This window comes from Zonotrichia leucophrys, chromosome 15 (genome assembly GCF_028769735.1).
Source record: "Zonotrichia leucophrys gambelii isolate GWCS_2022_RI chromosome 15, RI_Zleu_2.0, whole genome shotgun sequence".
In the NCBI taxonomy this organism is placed as follows: domain Eukaryota; kingdom Metazoa; phylum Chordata; class Aves; order Passeriformes; family Passerellidae; genus Zonotrichia; species Zonotrichia leucophrys.
The window spans coordinates 7,021,431-7,049,344 of NC_088185.1; the positions used below are offsets into that span (position 1 = coordinate 7,021,431).

Here is a 27,914-nt window from a genome sequence, read left to right on the forward strand (position 1 = left end):
AACGCCCGCTCCCCCTCAGCCCCGCCCCCGGCGCGGGCAGAGCACCGCCCGCCCCGGCCCCGTCACACCGATCCCCCCGTGGGTCCTCGGAACCGGCCCCGATACCGGCCCTGTCACCAACCCCCGGTACCGACCGCCGGCGGGGTCCCTCCGTCCCCCGAGAAGCGTTTTTGTTGTCCCGTTTCCCAGGCTCTTTTCCCATCACCCCCCGCGCCATGGCGGCGACCGCCCGCGTCCCGGCCCAAGATGGCGCCCGCGTGAGGGAAGGGGTGATGTGTGAGCTGCTGTTTTTGGTGTGTTTAAGGGCCGCGGGTGCTTTCGGGCGCGAGGAGCGGTAGCGCTGAGGGACAGCGCTTAAAAAACAACCAGATCGTTCCTCTACCGTCATTCTCATCGCAGCGGCCCGTCCGTGAGGGTACGGCCCCGCCCCGGGAGGTGCGCGGGGTGGCTGAGGGGCTGAGGGGGTGGCGGGACCATGGCGGAGGAAGGCCAGCGCTGCGACCCCGACCCGGCTCCTGTGGCGGAGGCTGGAGATGGGGCTGAGGCGGACAGCCAGGCCGGGGAAGACCCCGCGGAGAGCCCCGACGTGTACAGATACATTAAGGGAGACTTGTTCACCTCCGAGATTTATAAAGTAGAGATACAGAACCTGCCCAAATACATCGGGTTTAACGATGTGAAAAAGTTCCTTGCCAAGTACGGGCTCAACCCTCACAAGATAAAACTCTTCGGGAAGCAGACGTTCGCCTTCGTGACGTTCAAGAGCGAGGAGGAGCGGGACAAGGCCATGCGGGTGCTGCACGGCGCGCTCTGGAAGAGCCGCCACCTCAGCGTGCGCCTGGCCAAGCCCAAGGCAGACCCCATCGCCAAGAAGAGGAAGCAAGAGGAGGATTCGGAGCAGGGAGAGGCGAAGCGTCCGGCTCCCTGCGGAGAGGAGCCCCTGAGCAAGCGGATCGCGGACGTGGTGACCCCGCTGTGGAACGTGCCCTACGAGGCGCAGCTGGCCCAGAAGAAGCAGGAGTGCGAACAAGTGCTGCAGAAGCTGACAAAGTAATTCCTGTTTGTAACGTAATGTGTACAAGACTTGGCCTTGTGATGGGATATAGCTAAATTCACAGCAAGTGATACCTCTAAACTGAAGTGAGTTAGAGGTAGGTCAAAACTGTCAAAGTAATTAAAACATAATCTGCGATGCTACAGCTTAAAAGCTGTTCCATCTGACAAAACTTGCTATTGATGTTCTTGGTCCCCTTCAAAAAATTGCTTAGTGAAGGGAAATTGGTTTTAAAGTCTGTTGTTCCATAAGCAGAAGGATGTTTGTGCCCGTAAAAAAATGGCATTGTCACATGGTGTAAGAGAGAATCAGTCTGTAGAGATGGCAAATTACTACTAGGTTTTTCTCTTTTAAAATCCCCTCAAAATTTTATGCCTGGTCTTTGAAGATCAAAGTATCACTTCTGTCTCTTGCTGTCGACAAAACTGGCATTAATTATCATGCATGGTACGTTGATAAATCCAGTACATAACCATAATGTAAGCAGTACATTTAACCCTTACTTTTTCAGGTTACAGCTCTTACCAAGTTGGAGAAAGTTTGCCTGTTAAAAAAACCTGGAAGAAACACTCTTCCATGTGATAATGTGGTTCTTTTTTGTGCCCTTTACAGAAAAGAAGTCTTGTGCAACTCTTGACCTCAATATTTCTAAATGTGTGCTTTACATTTTTTGTTTCTGATTGCGGCAGGGAAATAGGAAATAACAACCGAGCTTTATTACCCTGGTTGTTCCTGCAGAAGCAGAAGTTTAATAAATTATGTTGCCCAGTGGAGGGAGTGAAAGCATCACCCTTGCAGGTAATGTAATCTCAGGTAAAGTGTGGAACAGGGTTAATGAGCTGAGGGTTATGTTCATTCATTATTTGGTTTTGAGAAGACACTGGACAAACTGAGTATTTGACTTAGTCTTGTAATAAATGATGAATTTTTGTTGTGTTTCATGTAAATACTGTGTGGAAATATTAACAGGAAGCAGAGAAATTGATAACTTTAAAATGAATATGCTGTCTTTGCAAGCCTCTGTTGTAAGCTAATACATTCCTCAACAGAAGCAATGTTTTGCTTTTTAAATAACAAGATTTACAAATACCTTTTCTTTATTACTGTTAGTTCACACACATCAAAATCCATCAGTATTGTCCATAAGAGCTAAGTGTCCATTTTCAAATGCATTTAACCACATGGGATTCTTTCCAGGAGCAACTTGGCATGTACAAATAAATGCTGTGTAAATATCTTACATAACTTTATTTTAAATCTAGACCGAATATCGCAACAAATGTGAGTTCTTGATTGGGATTGGTGTAAATCAAGAAGACAAAACTGTGGGTTGTCGTCTTGGCAAATATAAGGGTGGTACATGTGCTGTAGTGGAGCCATTTGATACTATTCACATTCCTGCTATTGCCAAAAAAGTAGTAAAAGCTTTCCAAGACTACATAAGGTGAGCATAAGTAAAATGAGTTATCCATAAAGGTTTTGATATCTTAATCAAAAATATTTATAAATTTAATTTGTGTTTGTTCTGAACTTTGAGATCTAAGATGTACCAGTCTCACATTTTAGCAATTCTTTGTTTCTGCCTTGTGCCTGCATCATGGGGACTTTTGCCCTTGCTCCTGCTCAGCTGCTCAGAGCTGGGGTCAGGTACCAGCTGAACCCAGCTTCACTGCAAGCAAGGGGATGTGTAACTCTGCACTAAAAGTGTGTGTTACTGCACTAAAAGTGTGTGTAACTCTGCACTAAAAGTGTGTGTAACTGCACTAAAAGTGTGTGTAACTCTGCACTAAAAGTGTGTGTTACTGCACTAAAAGTGTGTGTAACTCTGCACTAAAAGTGTGTGTTACTGCACTAAAAGTGTGTGTTACTCAGGAGCTTCTTCCACTAACTGTAAAGAAGCACTCAGAAAAACACTTCTGAAAGGAGGAATTGATTAACCAAGGTCCATTGTTTTCTGGGATGAGAATCATCATCCTACAGAAAGGAATAACCCAAAAGCTGCACATTTAAATAAGAGTACTTTTTTCAAAAAAAGGCTGCATTCTCTAAAAAGCAGTTAAATGCACAAAAATGGAACCTCAGAAGAATCATGAAGATGGAAGATTTGAACTTGGTGTGAAGCAGAGAAGCTAATGAAAGCATTCTAAAATGTTATGTCATTGTCTGAATGCAGTGAGAAGCTGCCTCTTGCCTCTGTAATTTTGCATGGGTCAAAAGGGCCAAGAGGATTGTGTGAAGGAGGGACAGGTTATTTTTCTTTAGGAGATACTGTCCATCAGTCTTCCTTAGTTGGAAGTCATTCCTTGTGTGACAAATGAACGTGCCCTCTTTTTGTACTCAGCATTTTTTCCATCACTTCTTTGGATTCAATGAACTGTTTAATGTTAGACAAAGAAAGGATTCTCAGTGTGAGTGACCGAGCTGGTCCCGTTGCAGGTCGACTCCGTACTCGGTGTACAGCCCCGAAACCTACGAGGGGCACTGGAAGCAGCTCACGGTGCGCACCAGCCGCCACGGCCACATCATGGCCATCGCTTACTTCAACCCTCAGGTACTGCACTTGATGGCTGATGGGCAGCCCAGGCTCAGCTTTAGAACTGCTTAAATTGGATTTTATGAATTGTGCATGCAAAACAGAAATAGAAGAATTACTTGGTGTGGTTTAGCTTGCTAAGTTGCTCTAATTCTATTTAGACTAATCTGATACATGGAAATGAACAAGTAATATTCTTATGTAAAGCATACACTAAATGATATCTTGAAGTCACTAAAATGATTTTTCTCCCTTCTTTCACATGAAAATTTTAGAAATTGAGTAAAGAAGAGCTAGCTGACCTGAAAATCTCTCTGGCAAAATACTTCACAGAAGGGATGGGAAAGAGCAGTGGTGTTACTTCCCTATACTTTGTGGAGGAAGGACAGAGGTGAGCAAGTTGACTTTGCTTTGGGGGGTTTTGGTGGTGTCTGGATTTTTGGTGTTTGCAAATTTCATAGCATTGTTTATCTACTTCATAGAAGTAGCAGCAGTTGTTACTGATTTGTTTAAGTTACCTTTGCCTCAAGAGACTCCTGAAATCTCCCATTCTCTGAGTAAAGGCAGGAAGAGTTTCAGTGCGTGAACCCACTGGCCATTGCTGCCTGTCAAGCTATAGAAGTGTTTACTGCAGTAGATTAATGCTTGTGTTTATCAAGTAACTTCTGCCTTTCTTCCCTATTTATGTGAATTTTTCAATCTCCCCATCCTCCATGGAGCACAAGGCTCACACATACTCATCTAGAGATGGTGGAGGTCCTTGCACACTCTGAGACATTGATGGCCAAGGAGAGTCTCCAAGAGCAGATGATGAATGGCACTGCTTAGGATGCAGCACTGCAGGTTTTAGGATGATTACAGCTTTGGTAAAGATTGTAGCAAACATGTTTGTTTTCTTTTTTCTGGTTTTGATTCCCCTCTATTTTGTCTCCCCATTCCTCCCCTACCCCCAGGAAATCTCCCAATCTAGAAGATTTGCCTTTGGAGCATGTGGCTGGTGATAAGTACATATATGAAGAACTCCTTGGCCTAAAATTTAGAATTTCTCCTCATGCATTTTTTCAGGTAAGGATGATGTGAAGCTGCTCATTTAACTGGATCTGCATGAATGCTCTGGAGTTTGACTAATGCTGTGGAACAAGATGTTACATACCTAGAAATTTAACCTTTTATATACTTGGTGTGATTAAATAGCAGTAAGTGTTGTGTTTAGCTGTAAAAGCAGTGAATGACTGTAAGCTTGATGGGAGCACCTTGAAGACAACTTTTTCCATTTACTTGTTCATTATAATTTTCCTTCTGTTTAATGGCAGCCTTTTGTAACACTGAACATGCAGTAATACAGTTCAAGAGTCTTGTACAACTAATCTCTGTTTGCTTTTCCAAAACTTATTTCTGCTCTTTCAACACTTTAGAATGTGTTTTTAGCTTATAATGATTTGTTTATGCTTTACTGAGACTCATTAAAACATATTTACTGTTTATGAAGAAGTAGATCTATTGGAACCTTAATTTCCCAGGTGAACACCCAGGCTGCAGAAGTGTTGTACACTGCCATTGGGGAGTGGGCACAACTGAGCCAGGAGAGCACCGTGCTGGACATCTGCTGTGGGACAGGAACCATTGGGATTTCTTTAGCAAAGGTTGGCAATTTCTCTTCCTGGATAGGAGTTACTTTTTACTCATTTTTAACTATGTCTAGAAGGGAAGAAAATAGCTAATGTATGTGCATTGCAACAGATTATATCTTAATTTTTTGAATTAATTTGTAATTGAGCTGCCTACAGCTGCTTTACCACATCATTATGAAATCTCACCCTTATGTTGAGCAGGCTGGGTAAGAGTTAAAGTCCCTGTTAATTGCTGATGTTATGAAAAATGGTTAAATTCACACATACAGACCACAGAGGGAACTTTTTCCTTTGCTTCTGCAGAGAGTGAAGAAGGTCATTGGGATTGAGCTCTGTCAGGAAGCTGTGCAGGACGCCAAGGCAAATGCCCAGATTAATGGTGAGTGACGCTGAAATGCTGAAGCTTTGTTTGGTGAGGAGTAGGTGCAGCCAGGTCTTTACCTTATCTAAGCAGCCTGGAATTACATGTTGTTGATAGTGATCTTGTCCCGTTTAAACACTTAAGCACTCTTGGAAACAAACACCTTGTTAGCCTGTGAGATCGATTTCTCAGTTGAACAGGTTTTTTTTTAAATTGAAAAGTGAAACATTTATTTCAGTGTAAAAATGAGATGAAACCACAGCTACCCTCCTAAAGAAAACATTAACATAGCTGGTGTTTGTGGGCTTTTGCTTTAGTCCAGACAGTGGAAGATGCTCAAATTACTGTTGTTTGAATGGTCTGAAGTTAACAGTGATTGTTTATATTACACTGGGTAGACAAAATAATTTGGAGTTTCTGAGGCATCAAAACTTAATATCCAAAGTAAAGAACTGAAACCTGCTTTGACTAGACAAGTACACTGATAACATCTTCTCTTTTTCTTCCAGAACTGAATAATATTGAATTTTACTGTGGGAAGGCAGAAGATATTGTTCCTTCCCTGATGAATGTTTTAGCTCCTCAGAACCTGATCACAATTGTAGATCCACCACGGGCAGGGCTGCGTAAGTTCACAGGGGTTTAGGGCAAAGAAAACACCATTGGGATAAAATAAATGGAAGCTTCAAGTATAGCTTGGAGCAACATTGCAGTTTTGTTCATGCTGAGTATAACCTGGCATTTTTCTGTGGGGCTCTTGCTGCACACAGAACCAGTAAACAGCTGTTGTGGTTTTGATCATCTAGATTCCAAGGTAATTCTGGCCCTGAGAAGAGCTGAACATCTAAAGAAGCTCATCTATGTCTCCTGCAATCCCAGAGCTGCAATGAATAACTTTGTGGAGTGAGTGTTTCTTGCATTAAATTGACTTACTAAATGTGATAAGAAAACAATGTTTTTTGGGGAGGGGTACCATTGCTAGAATTTTATTTGCAAGCCATGTTCCTTGAGGCTTAGCTTTCACCAGACACAGCTGCAGCAGCTGGCTGGGAATGGCACTGCCCAATACACAAGTCATAATGGAAATAGTGGTGGTAGTGAATAAGCCTATCAGGAACTGAGGCTCAGGGAAGGAAAGCCTCTCTGAGAAGAGCAGCAGGGATGAGCAGTGCACTGAAATATTAATTCATTTCTCCCTGCTCTTGTTTCCCTTCCCCATCAAGCCTGTGCCGGGCCCCTTCCAACAGGGTGAAAGGAGCCTCGTTCCGGCCCATGCGAGCCCTGGCCGTGGATCTGTTCCCTCAGACCAGGCACTGTGAGCTGCTCATCTTCTTTGAGAGGGTGCAATACGCCAATGGCAGCTCTGCAGCAGCAGCACCTGCAGCCAGGGAGAGCCCAGCAGCAGCCTGTGGCACCGAGGGCATGGATGGCAGCAGCCCAGGCAGCGAGGGGAGCCAGGCAGCTGCTGCCCATGGGGACTGCAGTCCAAGAGAGGGCTCACCTTAACTCCTCAGAGACTTCATAGAAACTGCTTCTGATTTTTAACTGCATCGGTAACATCACTTCTGTAACATGCAGGTAATAAATCTCTGTACAACAGAGTAATTGCAAGGCTTCCAACTTATTTCATCATCCTGATTTGAATTAAGTTTCATTATCATCAATTCCCAGAAGGGTTTGTGTTGAAAAGGACCTTAATGATTATCTGATAACCACCCCTTTGCCATGAGCAGGGACACCTTCCACTCAGCCAGGTTGCTCAGAGCCCCATCCAGCCTCATCTCAAACACTTCCAGGGACAGGATGTTCCATCATACAATGAGCCCAAATCCTGCTTTTCCCTTCCTGCCTAGATACATACATACATTTATATAAAGACACCCCCAATTCCCAGAGCAGATCATCTTGCTGCAGGGACCTGGACCTACCTGTCAGTATTTCATCATTCTCTGACTCCTTCAAAACTGTGCCGTGTTTTTTCAGTATGCAAGTTAAGATTAACCCTTTCAACAATAATTTACTTGCTAAATATTAGGAAGTAACAAACTCAGTCTAATAAAAATGCTACACTTGCCACAACTGAAGTCAGTCTCACTCTCAGACTGTAGCAAGACAAAGGCTGCAGGTTTCCTACAGCATCCTGCTAAAGCTGAGAGGCCTTTGCTCAAGGCAAGTCCTCACCACTGCAAACTGACAGCCAGAACTGAACTGTGCCAACAGCAGCACCTTACCCTGCACTCACTGCAGCCACTGAGGGACTGTGATCCACTGCAGGACACACAGCAACACTGCTGGAAGGAGCGACCACCTTCAATCTCAACCTACTTCTAATATACATTTAATATGGCCCATGGCTGTGCTGATACCACACCTCTGCAGTGCTTGGTACCTGCACCCAACAGGTACCAAAACCAGCACTTTAAAAGTTGTAACATTTACAGCTTTGTCATGGTTTAATTAAAAATACAAATCCCAATTAAAAAAAAAAAAGTAACTTCATTTCATTTCAAGTGTTTAACCATGTAAACATTCAATTCCTCACCAAAAAAGTGATGCAGTATTTCCATAATCAATGAGGCTGCACTGATCTAATTTCTCTTTAAAAAATACCTAGAGAATTTGAAGAATAAAAGTTCCTTTCTCTATATATGCTTACACTATCATAATACTGATCACACTGGCACATTTTATAATATCAAACTTTATTGCTCGAAACTAATTGTCTGAAAAATACACATGGAGTACTCAAAGACCGAACACAGAGGATTACATGATTGTGCAGAAAAAAAGCAAGCAGAGGCTCAGTGGAAATGAGGCTTTATAGTTGTACCAATTTAGCACTGGCACCAAGCAACTGCACCCAACACAACTCAAAACAGCCACCATTGTTACCTGCTGGGGCAATAAGGATGAACTTTGTTTTGTTTTCCCATGTTCTCAGATACACATTGAAATACTGTCACCGATCATTTTATTTGGTTAATAACAGCATGGCTTCTTGCACTTCACATTTCTTCCCACTAAGTTAGGAGGCTATCACTTCCTGAATTTCACTCCAGAACCAAAGTACAGTTTAGTGAATTATTAAGATAATCATGATGCTTTTAAATACTTGGACATTACAAATATTATTTGTATAAAGCCTAACAGCATCACAGGAGAATGAAAGTTTACATACAACAGTTAAGTTTATGCATAATAATCTTTCCAAAGTTCTGAGTACCCAACTAATTCAGTTTTGTCTAATAAATATGTTTAAAAAAGCTGATGACTGGTGTTTCAGTAGGTAGCATCTGACTAGTCACAGTAAGTTTTCCGTCAGTACCATGAAGATTTGAATGCACACAAATTTAATCCTTAAAGTCAATATACCACACTTTTGTCGAGAAGCACATAATATGCAAAGCAAAATCTGTCTAATCCCCAAAGGATGGAACAGTTCTTAAAAATACACTCCATCCCTATAAAAATACCCATCTTCCCCTGGATATAGAAGGGATAAATAACAAGTATCAGTGACAAAAGCAGCAGTTTTATGCATTCATACAATCAGATCTAAACCTTTACAGCCGATTACCTAGAAAACACACAAGAGTTACAAGACAAGTTTAGGATACATCTTGAATCACACTGTAAGTGTTCATGCAGAAGCTGAAGTTAATGCAATGGTCTATCCTCTATCACAGCAGCTCGTGCTTATGTGCAAATGCAAGACTGTTACACCCCAAACAATAGTAAACATTAAAACACAAGAATACTTCACAATGACAAAACAGCAGTTACGTTGTTTGTTCCAGCAGTTATTGCGCTATTTCCTGGACATCTCTCCAGTTAAAGGCTGCAGCAAGGTCTAATACCATCTTTTTATGTTTGTTTTTGTTTAGAATGCATAATATACGTTCTAGGCTTTGGTTCACAATGAAATCTCTGGATGTTTTAATTAAGGGCAATGGTCACCTTGTGATTCTGATAGTGGCAGACTGAGGTAATACAGCAATCCTTTTAAAATTAATGAAAACAAATTGGTAAGTGAGGCATCCATGGATATTCTGCAGGTGACCTGCAAATGCATTGACATTCTGATTTCAGAAAAATAAAAAGATCTACAAGGGTGATTTGTCTTTTACAGTGCCATCCAAGTACAGATTTTTCTGCTGAAAACACAAGCTGAAAGAAAACCTATCTAAGAGTAATACATTTAGGCATAGAAGGTAAAAGCCCTGTCTTCATGAAAACAGAAAAGTCCCAATAAAAACAATGAAAAGAGACAAACAGCAATCGCTGCTTGTCACTACTGCACCAATATGATATACCCTTCAAAAGATGGAGATTTATTAAAGCTATACAAAAAAAAAGCAGAGGCAGTGTTTTTTTGTGGTTTTTTTTTTCTTTTTTTTAAGACAGGCCACTTCTTTAAATAATAGTTTATATATTGTCTTCCAACTACCCGTATCCTGTTGTAACAGGATTACAACTCATGGAACTAAAAAGCTAAATATAATAATAAAAAATGCGTGGATTCATATTTGCAGAGACCTCCAAGCATATCACCTAAACACAGAAACAGGTAAGACTCCATGACTCCTCCTGTTTAACCTCTAACATTATATGAACATTAGAGAACACTAGTTTGAAATATAAATTAAAATCCACGTATTTCCAAAGTAATGTGTGATGTTAAAAGGAGGTCTTACAATACTGATGCCAACATTTTTAAAATCCAGTAGGCACTAAATTCAATATAATGCAGCACTCTCTATGTAACATGGTAAATTAAAAAACAAAACCACACCAAAAATCAGAAAAAAAACAAACAACAAAAGAAAAAAAACCCCTCAAGCCCCCAGATCCCTGTCAATGTAAGTACCAGGAGCTGCAGCAGGTACAGAGAACTGACCTTTCACTCTCAACAGGAGCAGGAGTGTCACAAGGGAGCAGGGCAGCTCCTGGCTGAGTCACTGCAGCCCTGCCCCAGCCCGGCTTTCGCTCTGTTCTTGAAGACCAAGCCAAGAAACGGCTGCAGGAGCAGAGTCCTGAGGGACCCAGAGCAGCCCATGAGGAACAGCAGCCAGGGAGCAGGGTTTCACACAGCCACACCATTGCTTTTGTGCTTGGCTTGAGAAAGCCTCAGGTGACACAGTGAGTACTGCCTGTTTGCCAGGATCGTGCTTTAGAGTAGTTGCATATTTGTGACTTTCTTATTTATGAGTATAACCAGTTATGGTCTCATTCTACTTATTACTCTATGTCATAGTCCAAATCTACATTCTAATTTTCATTGCAGAAGTTACACACTTTCTTTAAAAACTAAAAATGTAATTAAAAAAGTAAAAACAAAAACTTGTTAAAAAAATCTAAATTGCTGCAGTTGGACTTAAGGGCTGTGTTGATTTATTTTCTAAAGTCTTTGCTTTTATGGTGCAAATTAAGACTTAACTGATCAAGTCAGATGCAATCTGACACCAAACAAATGAGAAATTGTTTTATTGCTGGGAAAAGGGAGTGGAAAGTCATTGGCAAAATATTTTCAGACTATCAACCATCATCAGCTGCATTTTGGCTCCAAGCTTTGAAAACAGCTTTTTAAATTACAGTTTTTACTTTAATCATATAAGTGGGGCCATATTTTCCCTGTTCAACTGATCTGTAAACTAACACAGGCTCTTTTCATTTAAAACAAACCCCAGTAATTTTCCATCTCCAACCTGTTACTCTTAACACTACCAGGTATTCTTGTTCTTTTCAAGTAATACAAAATCTGCATCCTCTAATCTCAAATAACTAAGCCTGGCAGGAGACAAGAAACAAGACAAAAAGAAACAGCATTACTGGCCTAATCCTATGGCATTAGAAACATTGCTCATCACTTTCCTGTATTTGTCACCAAAGTGTCTTATCAGTGCATATTATTATGTGCTGAAATGCAACAAAACTTTTCACAAAAATAGTTCTAGGCATGTTCATACAAGAAGATGTACATATACTTTTATATATACATATATATGAATGTGTATATATATAATATCAGCTTCAACCTGTACATAGATATTCTGAATTTCATACTTAAAATACATCCATTCCAAACAACATGGATGGCTTCCCAGGAGAAAGTGCTTGATTGGTTTTATCCTGTGTGAACATGCCTGTCCTCTGTGCATTTGCCCCAGTAGAGATCTTTATGATCAATTCTTTAACGTATGTATCTCAGAGGTATTAAACAAGGAAAAAAAAAAACAAAGAAAAAGAAACCAGGAAAAAGTAATATTGCCCTGATGATGCAAAACGAACAATGCATAACTGAAGCAGCTTGGATTTTAAAAGTTATCTTGCATTCTGCAGCAAACAATTTTTAAATCATTGTTGAAAATCTAGTTCCTCCATTTGTGTTATTGCTCCCCACTTGCACATTTTCTCATTAAACATCAACAGTACAGAGAGGTTCACTACCAGGTTGAGCTGATTCCACTATTGTCATCTTGGGTTTCTTTCGTGTTTCCTCCTAAAAAATACAAAACAGCCCCACCACACAGTCATAAAGAGAATAGAATCATAAAATAGTTAAAATTCTGAACCATTTTAGCCAAACATGTCAGTTGTTGCAAGAAGCTAACTAGGGCTTATGTTAAAAATGAATGTACAGAAGTAGGAACAATCCAGTTATGAGCCAGTTTAAAAGACAGCATGACAATCTCCCCAGAAGTAGACCCCCAATCAAATTCTGAAGAGCTCTCTTTACTTCAAATACTGTGTAAAATAAGCAAAAAAACCCTGATGGGGTTGATACACATGACCCATGACATCCATGCAGTTTGTAAATACAGGAGAATCTATACTCACTCTTTCCTGTGCCAGTTTTTTCATTTCTTCCTGTAACTTGTTCAGGATGTGCAGATTTGGCTTGTTCTTTTTGGCATACTGCTGAAGTTCTATCACACTTCTGTCAGAGGTTTCCTATTCAACAGAATCATGAGCAACAACTGATCAACAGTTTTTATGGAAAAAAATTAATGTGGAGCCAAGTTTAGTCTGTTGTATTTCTGTAGTTTAGTCTGTAGTTAGTTCAACTGCTTAAGTAGGAACATCTATGTCCATGAGTTAGTTAAATAGGTTCTTTAATTTTGACATGGGAGATGCAAGACTAAACACAATTACTACTGTCAATGAAATCTAGGCACTTAAAGTTTTGTTGTAACTTAATTTAGAAATGCAGAAGCAGAACTCCAGCCCCAGGGTAGGTTATACTCAAACAAAGGCCTGCTCACCTGTTTAACCAGCTTGCTATTCTCTCTGCCATACATTCGCAAGAGAGAGCCCCAATTTTTCACGTGTGGATGCAGTAGCTGAAGGATTTTCTGAGAAGCCAATTGCTTCCCTACTCTTTTATTTTTGCCTGTAAAAATAACCATGGAAGTGTGTCAGTGCCATGGAAGTGTGTCAATGCCAGCACATTATGTGATGAAAGCCACAAATGTGCACCTGAGTCAGTCAAAACGGAGACACCAAAGAGCACGACAAGCACACAAGAGGCTCAGTGGCTGAACAAGCACCCCCAGAATGGGCAGCAAAGGAGAACAGGAGAGAGCAAGAGCAGATTCACACATCACACCACTTCCTGTACTTACACCAGCCTCGCACTGTGTGCTTGCCACAAGTCATGACATATTCACTCTTCTGATTTTTCCCAGGAATCACTTCAAACTTTATGGACGTGTCACCCATTCCGTGGTTTCTTAAGCACAAACACAATCAAGATCACAAACTAAGTAAAACTACAAACAAGTGAAGTGGTTGCAGTTATCATCTTGGACAGCCATTGCAATGAAATTAGATCTAATAAGAAATGTCAATGCATTAATTAACAAAGAGATTTTTTTATGTCAGCAACTTGATTTAAATGAAAAAGCAACCCAGTATGAGAGAAAACAAAAGACATTTGTCCAACAACTACATCCTGATCTCCAGAGAGGCACAAAGAGCAAATGTGAATGAAAGGGGACTCAGCATGAGCCAGGTCAGCCCCCAGCACGTGGCTCAGGCTCAGGCAGGGCCCCTGAGCCAGCCCCTCACATCTCACACGCTCCCCCTGCTGCAGCTTTACCTTTTAAGGCACTCATGGAGAATCTGATATGGAGACAAGAGTCCAGCTTTACTGGTGAGTTCATATACCCGTGAGTCCTCAATACTGATATGGTTAAAATACTGCAAAGGAATTGAAAAGGGTTATTGTGCTTTAATAAAACCCTAATATGGCCTTAAACCTCATTTCTCCTTTGCTACATTCAACCAATTCTGTTGCTCTGTGCTTAGCACTTTAAGAAGTGTTTTTAAATCCATAATGGGTTAAAAGCAACATCATGAAAACTGTCACACCTAATCAAACATTTGCAGAGAGAAATTTTAACTCCGATCTTACATTCACTATGTACATAAAAATGATAATCTTATGAATATCATCATTTCTCCCTCAGGGCAAGGTTATTTTAGCCAATTATGAAACTCTATTTACCAAAATACTGTTGCTTACTAAGAGAAAACAGAAGAGCTATTGGCACATTTGGTATTTTATTTTAAAAGAATGGGAAAAATTGTCTGCATTTCCTTAATGACCATTTCAGTAGTGCAGGGCATAAAATACAGTTCTAAGTTAAAGCAAGGGTACAAAAACTCCTGTACATGACTTCATTTTAGGAAACATTCCTTTCAGGCTGATCACTGATTTTTTCCTTTACTCCTTACTGATGGTACCACTGACAACTGAGCTACTTAATTCTCCTAGTACTTGAGAAAATAGCACAAGTCTCCTCTTAAGGAATTTTTTTCCTTTGATTTTCTCAAATGTCACTGCCCAAACTATGAGATTTCACTGTGTGGTAATAAAACCATCTCAGAAGCCTGAGCACTTCTGAAGTGGTGTCCTAAGATGATCACACAGAACCAAACAGCAGCTGGCTCTGAGCACTGGCTGCCATCAGCCAGAGGACTCTGAAGGGAGGGCACTACAGGGAGGGCACCACGGGGCAGCCCTGGGGCCTTGGAACATCTCAGGTGCTCAGTGACCTGCTGGTCAATAAAGAACCAGTTCTCTGCATCAGAGTGAATTTTCTGATCTATTCCAATAGAAAAAATAGTATTTGCCCCAAGCCTTTCTCTAAATGGAGGATTTTACAGTTCAATTTGACTGAGAAAACAATCTTACTAATTTTCAGTAATGTTTCTGATATCAACTGTGCAATGTTTTGTGCAATGCCAGCCAGGAAGCACGAGCTCAGTACCTCAAGTTCTTGACTGTCTTTGGGCTTCTCCTCAGAGGTCTGTTTAACAAAGTCAGGAATAAGGATTTCCAGTGTAGCTCGAGCTGCAGAAAGTGATTAAACATCTTGATTAGATTTATTTTAAACAAAAACATCTCATCTAAAAATTGTCAGGCATTTTCTTCTGGTAAGAAATTTATTCATTTACACTTTTCAAGGGAAAAAAAGTTCTACTAGTTCAGCTTGATAACTAATTGAAATAAGAAACTACTTTTTAAAAGTGCCTACAAAAGGAAAAACATTCTTGTCTCATTTTAGAAGTGACATGGAGCCTTTAAGACCAAAAATTAAGAGTTATTATCACCCCCTAGCTCTTACAGCCAAACCCCAGTAACTGAATCACTTCTGCTCTTGGAACCCCAGAATGGTACAAAAAAGCAAACAGAAACCATTCAGCAGCTGCTACTGAGAAAGAAAAATAAGTTACCAGCTTTATTCTTGGCAAGTTTTTTGCTGCTGGCAGTTCCTGCCCCATAGGTCACTCCATCAATAATCACTGAGGCTCCAAAAGGTTCACTTGGGTTCTCTGGAAATGGAGGAGAAAAGTAAAGAAAGCTTTCTGGAACTCCTGACATACATGAAATGTCACCACTATCAAGATTTGTTTTCTTCATTTCAGCTTCAAGAGGGATGAGAATGTTTTATTCTTCATAGAGACTGAAAAATTATCTAACAGAGTTTTCCATTAACAGACTTGCCACCATATACTTCATTCTTCCAAATAAAGAATGAAGTATTTTAAGAGACCACTGGTAATCTGCCAGAACTCAAATACTAATTCCAAATTTTTTGCATCATGGTGTGAATACAAGAGCTACACACTCTGATATAGAAATTTCAGTAGTATTATATACTGCATATACAGGAATAGCATAATTCTGAATATTTATAAGGTAATTAAAAAACCCCAAATGAACAGCAAAAGCAAGAATTAATGGAACATACATGATACCACTTAGGATAAAAACCCCAATATTAGCCTGATTCCAGTTCCATTTTTCATATACACAACATCTTTGGATTCTTGATTAAGCATCAAGACCAGGATAGAGTTGTTTAAGGAAACAGACTTACCACATTCAAAGAAATTGTAAACAGGGCGAACCTTTAGGACTCGTTGCATATATTCATGCAAGATGCAAACTTCAGATTTCCCATTGGGATTAATGACAAACTCTGCAAAAAAGACAGGAAGAAGGGAAGAAACTCATTAGTTCCAGACTTGGAAAGATAATTTCTGTTACAAACAGATCAATACTGAGCAACTCTCAGCAGTAACAAGAGCTGAAGGTAGTCATTACTTACCAGGACTGTAACCTTAAATAAAAATATTTTTGTTTAGAAATTAGTCTTTAGAAAAGTATATTTTGATAATATTTTCCCTTTCCTGCGTAATATACGATGGGCAAAATACTGGATCAGGAATTAAGGGAACTCATTACAGGATTTTTTTATTGTCAGTCAAGCTCAGAGGTGGAATTAGGCTTCACCACAGCCTATGTGAACTGGAGCTAGAGCAGCTCACCTTTCTTGATGGGAGCATCCTGCACAGAGAGGGTGATGAGTTTCTGGTTGGCCGGCAGGATGGGCCGCTCCGACTCGGCCTGCTTGCGCTTCATCTCGCGGTTGAACTGGCGCCGCTCGGCCCAGGTGCGGAACTTCTTCACTGTCACCTGCTCAAAGTCAAAACGCTTCTCCAGGTAACGTCTGAAATCTTCCAGGTCTGAAAACACAACCAAGTTACTCTCCTGCTTCACCACTGAACAAGCACTAAGTTCTCTATTTCCACAGAAATTATTTTCTTAGACTTGGAGCAAAAGGTTAAAGACGCTGTTTTGGACTAACAGAAGTAATTTTAAGTTCTCCTATTATATTAAATGCAAAAAAGTTAAGTGCAATCCAGAAAATAAAATAAAACAAAATACCATCTTATTCTGTCACTGGATGATTTTACTAATCCCTAACCAGCATTAATACCCAACACAATTTGCAATAAAACACCAGTGACTGGTGTGCTTGAACATCTCAGCACCTTCCCTTCACCTGCAGCAAGGTACACAGTGAGTGCAGCAGTTGTGCTTTCAGCCTCAGCTCCCTGAGGCCAAACCCAGCTGCTGCTGCCTCCCTACTCTGAGTGTGCCATGAAACACTGTACAGTGATGTTCCATGAACTCCATGGCTATCTGCAGCCTCTATGCAGAATTTAACACAATAAATTCACACACAGAGTATTAAAAGACTGCCCCATTTCAGTACAGCTGCTTCTCCTTTAGAGGATAGTCTGCAAACATAATCAGCAAAAATAAAGAGCAGTATCCACAGATGTAAACAGACAAAAGCAAGCTGCTGGTATTGTTTCCTTCCACAAGGAATCCCAAATGCAAGTCATGCTTATACTCCATTACTCAGTATCTTTTTCAGTAATACACAACAGATCCTATTTAAAGGGAGAGAGAGACAGGTGAACTTCATGTAAAGAAGTGTGTGCTTCCTGGCTTGAATTTTGCAGCTAAATATTGATGATTTGGGGTTTTGTTTTACATCTTTTGGCAAGGTTTTTGGACTAGACATGACACACACAATGACAAGATTTCTGTTTGAGCACTACAAAGATAAAGGCAGCCTATGACCCATACCAATACCCTGAGCAGCAGCAATTTACATGGATGGGATTCTTGGGTATGCAGATGTGAAAAGATTTGATAAGTAACACGTGAGGTTCCTCTTCAAGTTCCTCTCCACTGTATGGTGACTTTGGCATGGTGTCTTTAGACAACTTTCTGTGCAGAGGCTATCAGATTTGTATAAATAAAATAATGAAGCATCACACCCCTCTGTATGAGTGCAATTGTATTTGCATGACTTAGCCTGCTACACTTGTGCAAGTACAGAAATACAGCTGAACTACATCATTTATCTTAAAAGATGATCCTGAAAAACAGATATAACTCAGCCAAGACAGAGTGCACAGAAAAGCCTACTTGAGGAAGTCACAGGAACACATCTCACAACAGCAAATGAACACACATAACTGATTCTTATCTTGAGATAAAGTCTACAGGACTAAACCACCAAAATGTTCATTATTTTTGTGTAAAACCTTTCCATGTGGACTCTCAGGGCTTCAGGAAAGATTACAATTCAGCAGCCAAGTCTGGAATAAAATTTCCCAAATGCCATTACCCCAACTCAAGTCAAGAAAAAACTCTATTTGCCATACATACCTACAGATTCATCTTTACATACTTCAACTTTGGCCTTCACTTGTCCCAAAGCTCCTTGTGCTGCATCTCCCCCAGAGGGGTCTTTGTCATCTAAAGGCCCAGAATCAGCAGCAGTGGAATCTGGTTCTTCTGTTTGGCAGTCCAGTTCTGAGGATTTATCTAAGTGCTTTACAGGTGATACTTCCCCATTTGGGGTTATGTCATTGTTTTGTTCCCTTTCCTCATTTTCCTTCATTTTTTTGTAATGAAAGCAGGGAATGCTACTAAGGGGAGGATCATGTTTCTGCAAATATAAATAATACAGAAGGTTTCAGTATCTCAATGTCACCAGAAGCAAAGCCCAAACCCAAAAGATGAAGCAAGATGGAAGCTATCTGTACTCAGTCTAGGCTCAAGCTCCTCTTTGCTCAGTGCAGTCATTGCACCCAAGAGCTGAGCAGGGCCACCCTGGGGGCCTTCACACTGTGACCCTGACACAGTCCTGCTGCTTTAGCTCTGCTCATGCAGATACTGCATGCTTCCATAAAATCCACTCAGCTTTCCTGAGGCATGGGCCCATGGCATTAAATCCAATTTCTGCAGATTCCTTAGTTGCAAAAATGTCATACCCTTACTTCTGCAAATGTGGACCATAAGCCACAGCTCAGACTAATTTATAGCTACAAATAAATCATCCCTAGATGTGTGTCATGGTGCAATAAACTCCCAATTTTGCAGCCATACTAGAAAAGTGAAGGCACCAAACAAGATCATCTCATTCACTTTAACTGCCCAAACAGAAAAGCAAAGCACCTAAGAAAAATCATATCAGATTTTCAAACATAAAATACTTTATTTTTCAAGGATCTTAATTCAAACACTGGAAACAAGCCTGCCAAAGCAGAAAAATATTCAGTGGCTTTCAGGAATAGATCTAGTTTTTTAATCTTAAGTTAAGTATTTAAAAAATTGACAGCTCTCACCCTTATGCTTCCTGTTCCCAAAAAATAAGGTCTAGACCAGGTAACAACTCTAGATTCTCTGTGCAGATATACAGGAATGCCTGAATTATGGAATGTCATGATCCATCCATCTGGCAAAGGCTCTGTGGGAGGGCGGCCACGACCTTTAAAGCAAATAACAGCTTTAAACTTGGACAGACAGCTTAGGAGAATAGAAATAAAACCCAGAATTTTGTTTATTGCTTTTTCTGTCCCAAAGAATAAAATGGCACTGAAACAAGATTAACAGTGTTTTGTAGAGAGATGATGTTCTAATAACAAGGTATATGCCTCTAACCCAGGCTAAATCCTGCAAATTACAGATTCCATGACGTTCTCTACTCAAGGCAATAGCAGCAATAATTTTTATATAGACTGATTTGTTTGTTTCATCACTGAATTCTCTTTTCTTTAGTCTTTTTATACTTATCACAAGCACCACTGGAAAGTATTTACTGGAAAAGTCATACTTGCTTCAGAAACAACTTCATTTTCCATTAGGAATCTTTCACTTGACACTCAGGAATAAATCTGCATTGAAATACCCCAGATCCACAGACCCAAACAGCCAGCAAAGGGCTCATCACCAATACAAGGTCTCATTTGTCTCCAAATCACAAATCAGAGACTATTCATCTTTGCTGGAAGTTTCCTGGCAATCCTCTGTTACTATAGAATTTTGAAGCAAAAAGTTATTTGTTTTTTTATTTCAGAATACACTGAAGCCGTAAAATACTCCTCTAGTACATGTTTAAGTTCCAATTCTAATTCAGAATATTTTCCATTGCATTTTTCTGGATGGGTTTGTGTTCTCAGCTTTTATTTATTAGTAGTTTCTAACACAATGAAATTGGATAAATGTAAGCCACTGACTTTTCTAGTTATTCTATTTAACCTAGATTGCATTCCTGGAGACCTTGCATGGGGCAATTTCAACAGCAGAAGTTATGTAACTGAAGCAGGAAAAAGGCCAGAGACAAAAGCCCCAGATCACCCTTGTTCACCTCATTATTTTACACAAACCCACACACTAAAACATATTCTTATTACATACAATAGATGAAAAGCACAAGTCAAATTCACTGTTTAAGAACATGAAAAATCATATCCCACAATAAGAAGCCTCTCAACACAAACAATTTCACACAAATTGCTGTCTCACACTCTGCTTGTTGTTAAACTTTTTTCTAAAGACACGAGCCATGAACAGGACCCACAGTTATTAAATGCACATGAACTTACTCTTCAGCACAGTTTTAATTTTGGTCATCATTGGCTGCACACTTGTCTCTCCATCAGACTGGTGATCACTTTCACCAGCGTATTTCTCATTATCCAATCTCCTGATTTTGGGGGCTCGAAGACCCTCTTCCAGCAGAGCATCCACATCATTATCAAAGTCATCCTGAAAGAGACTTCATCAGACACTGTCCCTCTGGGCCTACCAACCTCCCTTTTCCCTTGCAAAGAGAAAGCAGACATTTTGAATATGCACTTCCACACAGACAGAAACTAGTCATTTCCAATGATTCCAGTAAAAAGACTGAAAAATAAGAAAATAAGTTTGTGATGATAAAATGAACTGCAATTGTGTGAGAAGACTTTTAAAGGCTGTTTTTTACAGAAAACTATAAAGCTACAACACAACTCAGAAGCTTGACTATAATAGTTTACAGTTTCTCAGCCAAAGGTCTGCCTCTAAAAATTCCGTGGTTTTGACTCATGTACTACACACTTCTAGAAGAGCTTATTCTTTGTATTTTTTTTTCTAGCCACTTGGAAACCTCTTAGCCAGCAAAGATGTGTGGATTTACTTACCTCATAGGAGAAATTCAAGGTTTCTTCATCCACTTTATCTCTCTGAACGATTGCTTTAGATGCGAACCCTCCTCCTTCTTCATCTATTTCCATCAAATTGTCGGTAAAGTCTTCTAGCTCATCCAGAACTGCAAATTCCACTCTCTTTTCCTGATCAATATCATTTTCATCATCCTTCTTTTCATCACTTTCACCCCCTATCCCTGCAGCTTTACCATTACTACCACCGAAAGGACAAACATGCAAATCCCCATTGACATTATTAATACCAAACTCCGTATCTGCCTTATAATCCTGCTCAACTCCAGTGTACAGAACTTTCCTATCTTTGCTTTTGCAGCTTTCTGTAAAGCTCACACTAATCTTCACATCCTTCAGTAACTTAAGATCTGGGGTGAACTTTCGGACTGACGGTGCGTGACGAGCAGTTCTGGGGCTTTGGTCGCTGCTGTTGGGGTCTATGAGAAGACGACTTTTGTAGCAGGCAGATCCCTTTGTGAGCAGCTGCTGTGTCCTGCAGAGAGGGGCCGTGTCCCCAGCAGGGGTATCTGACTGTCCATCACCACCAGAGCCAACGTCCATTACCTCTGCGTCACTGGACGTTTGCAGGGGAGGCGGTGGAGGCTGATCGCTGGGCGGCAGAGGGGGCCGACAAGGGACATTCTCCACATTCATTTCTCCTGCAGGTTCTTTAGGGAGGGGTGGTACATTTTCATAGTTCTCCATTTTTAAAACTACTGTTTTTAAAAAAAAACAAGGCTTTAATCAATGTTTATCCCTATATTCCTAACATGCATAAGTCCATCAGGATTGGTTTACCATGTCCTATTCAATATGCAACACTGATGATTCAGTTAAGCTGACTACATTGTTCTTTTCATTAATGTAGACAGCTTTCAGAATCACTGTCTCAATTATTGGAAATCACAATGCATTCAGCTTAAATAGCTGAAGACTAAGAGTGCATCTTCACTGGACAAGCTGGTCTCCTTTTCTTCTTTCAACCTAGAAGAGGAAACAAAACAAAACAACAAAAAAATTGTCAGAGGAAAAAAATGGGAATGATATCCCAAGCAGAAAGAACACGTGTCACTCTTCCAGCATAAATTTCAAGTAGAAGAGTGACACTGTTACAGTGAGAAAAGCAGGGTGCCCAGATACCATCCTGAATGAGGCCAAAACTCGAGTGGTTTCATTTCTCAAGCTGTACACCAGCACAAGAATTGACTAACACAGCTGCCTTTATGATTAGCTGACTATCTCTGCTTGGTTAGCAGGCAGGGCATTAAGCATGACAGACTAAAAACTGCATTTTGGGGAAATTCTCCCATCATCTGAAACAAGCTGGTATTCAAGCCATACTTACCCACACAGCAGAAAGGATAATGAGCTTACAGTTTAAGACAATCTGGAAAACCAACAAGATGACTATGGTCATAGCTTTTCAAAATTTAAGTTATCAGCTACTTCTGAAATCTCACTATTTACTAAAACATCACAGAAAATGACTCTCTAAATAACCAGATATTAGACATTTGATCTTGTATTTTGCACTATTATGGAGCTATTTATTCATTATGTCCAAGGAATTAAGGTTCAGATACACAGCATAAAGCTCAAATTAATTTTGGAAGATATTTAGAAGCCAATGTTTTAGGGAATTTAACCTGGAAAAATTATTCAATTCTTCTAGGAAATTTTACAGGGCACAGGGAGTGTTTGTTTAAGGCTTATTTTTCACATTAGGTGATTCTTTCTACCATGTCTATGATGGCTTCTTCCATTATACTTTTATCATCTCTGCAGGACTGTAAGCACCTGGGGAAAAGAAGAATCATTTCTTACCTGTTTGTTTTGGTTTCTCCAAGTCCTCCATGCCAGCCCAAACTGGGTTTAAATCTTCCTACAAGCTAGAAATGAAGCACTGCCCCTCTGCCCCAGCAGCCAGCTGGGTGAATCTCTGTTTAAAGTGCTCCCAGCCAGCAGAGAGAAGATTCCCAAGTATTTTGGAAAGACAAGCTCCAAGATCTCACGTTGCTGTGTGACATGGAAGGGAACAGGCAGAAGGTCTGGGTTGTCATGAGGGACTTGGAGAAACCAAGGGTGATTCTCTCATGTATCTCTGCCAGCCCAGGCAGAACAAACCAGCAGCAATATCCAAACACCAACTGGGGCAAGGCACAAAGCTGGGAACCAGAAGTTGTAACGGGATCAATTAAAATTCAGCAATATACAGAAGTCACCTACCTGGAAGCTGGAAGAAAGCATAATATAGAGCAAACTCTAATATGGCAACAAAGCAAGTTTTGCTGGGGCAGCAGAGGAATTCATATTTTGTGGCTTTTTTTGATGTGTGTAGGGTTTTTTAAACCTTCTCAAAATTGTGAGACATCCAGCATGCTGAGTCTGACATGCAGTATAAAATCACTAAGGAAAAGAACTGGTAAAAACTCTAGAATAATCCCATCTTCTCTGATACCAACACATGAATTCTCAGATTGGGAAATGGCTCATTCATCAGTAAGACAATTCTATATATCTAATTCCATTCTATCCTACAAGATGACCTCAATACAATGACCAATTCCTTCATCTTTCAACAGGTTCTGGAATGTATAATGTAGAGAACACCCCTAGAGATAAATTTGTCTATAAATTTCCTCATCTTCAGATTAAAAAAGTAAAAAAAAAAGTAAATGACAAATTATTAAATTCTTCACAGTAAATCATTAGTGTCTTAATTGTGAACAAAAGAATCAAAAGTCACAGCATGAGTTCAGTAACTCCTGGAAACTAAATGCCTAAGTCATCTAATTTTTCCATCTTAAAGAGTCTTTACAAGACTTCAAAAGAGCAAGCAGAATTCCCACAGCAATGGAATACTGAAGTCAGCACTCTAGAATTTCAAAGAGCAAAACCTTCCCTTGTGTTCCAGGAGCTCCCTGGTCCAACAAGAAAGATTTCTTTTTGACAAGGCTAAGACATGACTGTAAATGCCACCTCCAGACCCCTGATCCATGTCCTGCTCCTGTGCTGAAGTGTTTTAACAACACCAATGTCAAAACGTGACTTAACCTTTACCTGCCCAGCTTGGGCAGGTCACTGACACAGCACCTGTGCTTTTTGCAGGAAAGATGCCAACTTGTTATTCTATTCCTGCACTGGTAACAATGATGTTTTGTTGTCTTCCTTTGCTGCCTGTGAATCCATGAACAGCTGAATGATGAGCAGCAAATCACAGCCAGACCCGCCTGCTCCTCAGCACTCACTGGGTCAGGAGAGCACCACACCACGATGGCTTCAAATGAGCTTTTTCCATTTCCAGCCATGAACCTGCCACATCCCTAGGGTAACATAACAGTCTGGTAGCGATGCCAAAAAGATTTTTGCCTTTTATACGTTTTTCATGTATTTGCAGCTCTCTAGACAACTATTATATAGTTATACAGCTCCTTAATTAACTCTGGTACTTTTCCTACCCTTTCCCTTAGATTTTAGAACAATAAGCTGACCTTCTAAACACATTCCTGGAATATTGTTTAGTCTTATTCTAAGTAGGGGACCTACAATAAGACATAATAAGAAGTGGGCAGAGAACCCTTGGACCAGCTCCAAGGGGCTGACCAGGGATGGGTTACTGTGGCAACTGAATCTCTGGATGTACCTGTTACACCCTAATTAATTAACCCTGTAAGAGCAGAAATCTGGTGCCAGGTGTGCCCATCATGACCAGACACCTGAAAGCTTCCAAAGAAAGGTCTGTTTGTTACTACCCCAAAACTAAAAAACAAAGTTTTTTTCTCTCCTTTGATTATAGGTAACAGTAGCTGTACAGTCCCAGTGGACTACAATACCTGCAAGCACAAAAAGCAAGGCAGGAGCAGTGGAACTCAGGTCCAATTCCCATCTACCTCCCTGGCAGCTGACATTACAATATGCCCTTTCTATCAGGGCTGGGAAAAAAACCCCAAAAAACCAAAACAAAGCAACAAAACCACTGAGCTAGCAGGTATTTGAAAAGACAGAAGGGAGAGAAGGCAAAAGGACGAGTTAGATGAGCCTGTAGGTTACAAACAGCCAAAGGGGCCCCAGCCAAGGGAGCAGAACAGCCACACACAAAAAGGCTCAGCATACCAATTACATGGGAACACGAGTCAGTTTCCTATTGTCATCCTTCACTGAACTGCCCTGAAATAACATTTTATTCCCCAAGGCTCCACCGAGTTCCATTAACAGTTTCCATAAGGATTCCTTCCAAAGACACAGAACACCACTGGCAGCTGCACTGGGCAGTACAAACACTGAGAATGTGAGTGCACACCACCAGCACATGGAATTTCACATTTTAAACTGATTACTCTTATTTTAGCTGATCATTTTAAAAAGTTACATGGCACAAAGTAAACTTAACAATGCAGATATGGGGGGGCATATAAATGTAATGTAGCAAACTGCATAGGTCCCAGAGAAAGCAGAGTAATCTTAGCCTGGGTGTTTTACAGATGTCCTTTAAATCCAGAAAAGAAAAAAAAAAAAAGAACAACTTTGTTTAGTAAGTATCACTGCCCATTCCCACCATCAGACAGAAAAGGGATGGGAGAGAAATACACAGAGCAAAGGGCATCCTTTTTCAAGGCAGAAAAACCCCAGAATGTTAAAATTTGGAACCATCATCGCCCAAACTCAAAAGAAAAATTCCTTTCAATTACAGCAGGTCAGCAGTCTAGAAATGAATTTAATAAAGAATATATTTTCTTTACAAATACATGTACCTGCAGCAATGAACAGCATACCACAGATTCTAGCTTCAACAAGTCACTTTTGAAAAGAAACTGTGTCAGAGACTGCTTTCTTCATGTTCAGAGAACCCCAAAAGGAAGAGGGCTCAGAGCAAACTGTCCTTATTTGCCAACCAAATACAAAATCCTTCTCCTCATCCTCCAGCCACAAATGGCAACTCAGGTGCTGATCCATTAACCCATGCCAAAGTAATTCCCCACTCACAGTCACCTACCTTCTTTCATTACACCTACTGTGTCTTTTCAACGAGCACAACTCTAGAAATAAGTTAATCCTACTTGTTACCACAGCTAAAAAAACCCCACAAACCCAAAACAAAACCTGAAGAGACTGGATTCATTTTCTTTAAACCAGAACAGAAAGTACCAAAAGAAAATATCCTTTAAGATAATACTGCATGTAAGAACTCAGCTCTTGTCATTATCAGCTTTAGTGTGGAAAGATTCTGAAGGAAAAAACCACTTTGTGTCAGTCAGTCACCAAGGCCAGTTAAGAAAACGCAGCCAGAGCCCAACAATAACATGATCAGTGGCAAATACAGACAAGGCTCTCAAGAACTTCTCTAGTTTTTAACACTTCATTCCATTTCAGAACGAACAGAGTACATCATTTTGGAAAGCCATCCTCAGAAATGGCAAAACAACAGTTGCTTTTAGAGCTTGAGCAGTTTTCTGGCAAGGTTTAGATGGCTTGATTAATTATGTAAGACAACAAATTGATTTACAGAAGGCGAAAATCAGAGCCTAGGAGAGAGAAAATATATTCTTCCTTTCCCATCAAATGTAAGCTTCTTACTTGAAAAGAAAAACAACAGACACAAGGAACCAAAATCCCTTCTCTTTCTCTAAAAAGCAGAACAATCTTGATAATCTAAAGGAGATGCCTAGCGACCCATCCAGAATTAAAAACAGGAGCCCCCAAGTTTAATTACCCAAACAGAACAACCTCTCAAATGACAAAACAAAAGTTCTAATTCCAAGACCTCTAACTCGCAACTAACGGAATAAAGAAATTGAATGTGTTCACCCAAGTTCAGTTTATGGTCGAGCAACGCCTGGGTATTCAGGTCTCAGCGGGCAAACAAACTTTGCAGACAAACCCGAAGCCTAAGGAAAGGAGGTAAAAAGAACGAACTGTTTCCAACAAAAAAAAAAAGGTGAAGAAAGCTGGGAGAATTAACCTTTCAGAGGCTGAAGGAGATAATTTGCTATTAATAGAAAGAACACGTTAAGAAGAATGCTGAGAGTTACAGAGACATCACGTTACCTTCAATGTACCACAACTAAACAAGTCCCTGTGCCCGCACACACTGTGGGGCCTTTCCCTCCCGCCGCGCTCCGGGCCCCAAGGGCTGCGAGCGGCGGAACCCCCCGGGCCGCCCTTCCCTCCCAGACACACCCGGAGCCGCGGCACGGCCGCAGCCGCTGCTCCCCATCACCCCCGGGCAGGAGGGGCCGAGGGCGCACACACGGCCTCTCCTTCCCGAACACAATCCCGAGGTGGCTGGGGGAAGGCGGGAAACGAAAAAAAGTCCCCCAAAATACCCAAAGAAAAATCCCGAACAAAACAAACCCCCAGCTCTGAGCAGAGGCCGCTCGGGCTGGGCGCAGGGGAAGCGCCGCACGGCAATGCCCGCGGGGCAGGGCGGCGCCTCCCGCGCTGGGAGTCGGTGCTGGGGAGGCTCCGCTGGGCTCCGCGCCCGGGGGCCGCTCCGGGCAGGCGGCAGGAGCGCGGCGGGCCCGCTGGCGCTGCGGCCTGTGCGGCGGAGGAGCTGGTTCCCGCGCAGGCTCGCCCTGCCCGTCACCCCGCGGGGCCCGCACCCACCTGGGCCATGCCCGGCGGCCCCGCCGCTCCAGTGCCGGGGCTGCGGGTGAGAGAGAGTCCGGCCGCCTCACGATCGCCGTCCCGCACTCCGCGCTGCCGCCATCTTTAAACGCCTGCGCTGGGCCCCTCCGCTGCCCGCGGGCGGGACCCCGCACGCGCCGAGCCAATGGCGTGCGCAGCGTCCGCAGTCACCGATTTGAAATCCCGGCTGCCATTGGTCCGTTCCCGTGCCCGTCACCGCGTTCCGCCAATGGAAACGCCAGAGACGCCCGCCCTCACGGGCTCGAGCCATGGCGGGGCGGGCGGATCCTTTGTGTGGCCCGGGCACCGCTCGGGCCTTTTCCCCCTATACGGACTCGCTACATTAAAAAAAGGCAC

General features: G+C 41.4%; 2 protein-coding genes across 2 annotated transcripts; one reads left to right on the forward strand and one right to left on the reverse strand.

Annotated features, from left to right (window-relative positions):
• Nucleotides 1-26: 26 nt before the first annotated feature.
• On the forward strand, nt 27-7,184 carry TRMT2A (tRNA methyltransferase 2 homolog A). Its single transcript, XM_064727169.1, has 11 exons — nt 27-1,050; nt 1,744-1,852; nt 2,317-2,498; nt 3,491-3,605; nt 3,863-3,978; nt 4,541-4,652; nt 5,108-5,230; nt 5,522-5,597; nt 6,089-6,205; nt 6,386-6,482; nt 6,803-7,184. The coding sequence occupies exons 1-11, from the start codon at nt 476-478 to the stop codon at nt 7,083-7,085; spliced, it is 1,905 nt and encodes a 634-aa protein (XP_064583239.1). The 5' UTR covers nt 27-475; the 3' UTR covers nt 7,086-7,184.
• A 1,349-nt stretch (nt 7,185-8,533) lies between these two features.
• DGCR8 (DGCR8 microprocessor complex subunit) lies at nt 8,534-27,654 on the reverse strand. The gene is made up of 14 exons (XM_064727168.1): nt 27,537-27,654; nt 20,913-21,917; nt 20,337-20,499; nt 19,077-19,219; nt 18,115-18,397; nt 16,416-16,613; nt 15,965-16,066; nt 15,318-15,416; nt 14,852-14,934; nt 13,678-13,778; nt 13,202-13,308; nt 12,842-12,969; nt 12,417-12,530; nt 8,534-12,078 (listed from the first exon to the last, which is right to left on the reverse strand). Exons 2-14 carry the CDS (start codon nt 21,636-21,638, stop codon nt 11,995-11,997), a joined length of 2,331 nt encoding a protein of 776 aa, XP_064583238.1. The 5' UTR covers nt 21,639-21,917; nt 27,537-27,654; the 3' UTR covers nt 8,534-11,994.
• Nucleotides 27,655-27,914: the final 260 nt, after the last annotated feature.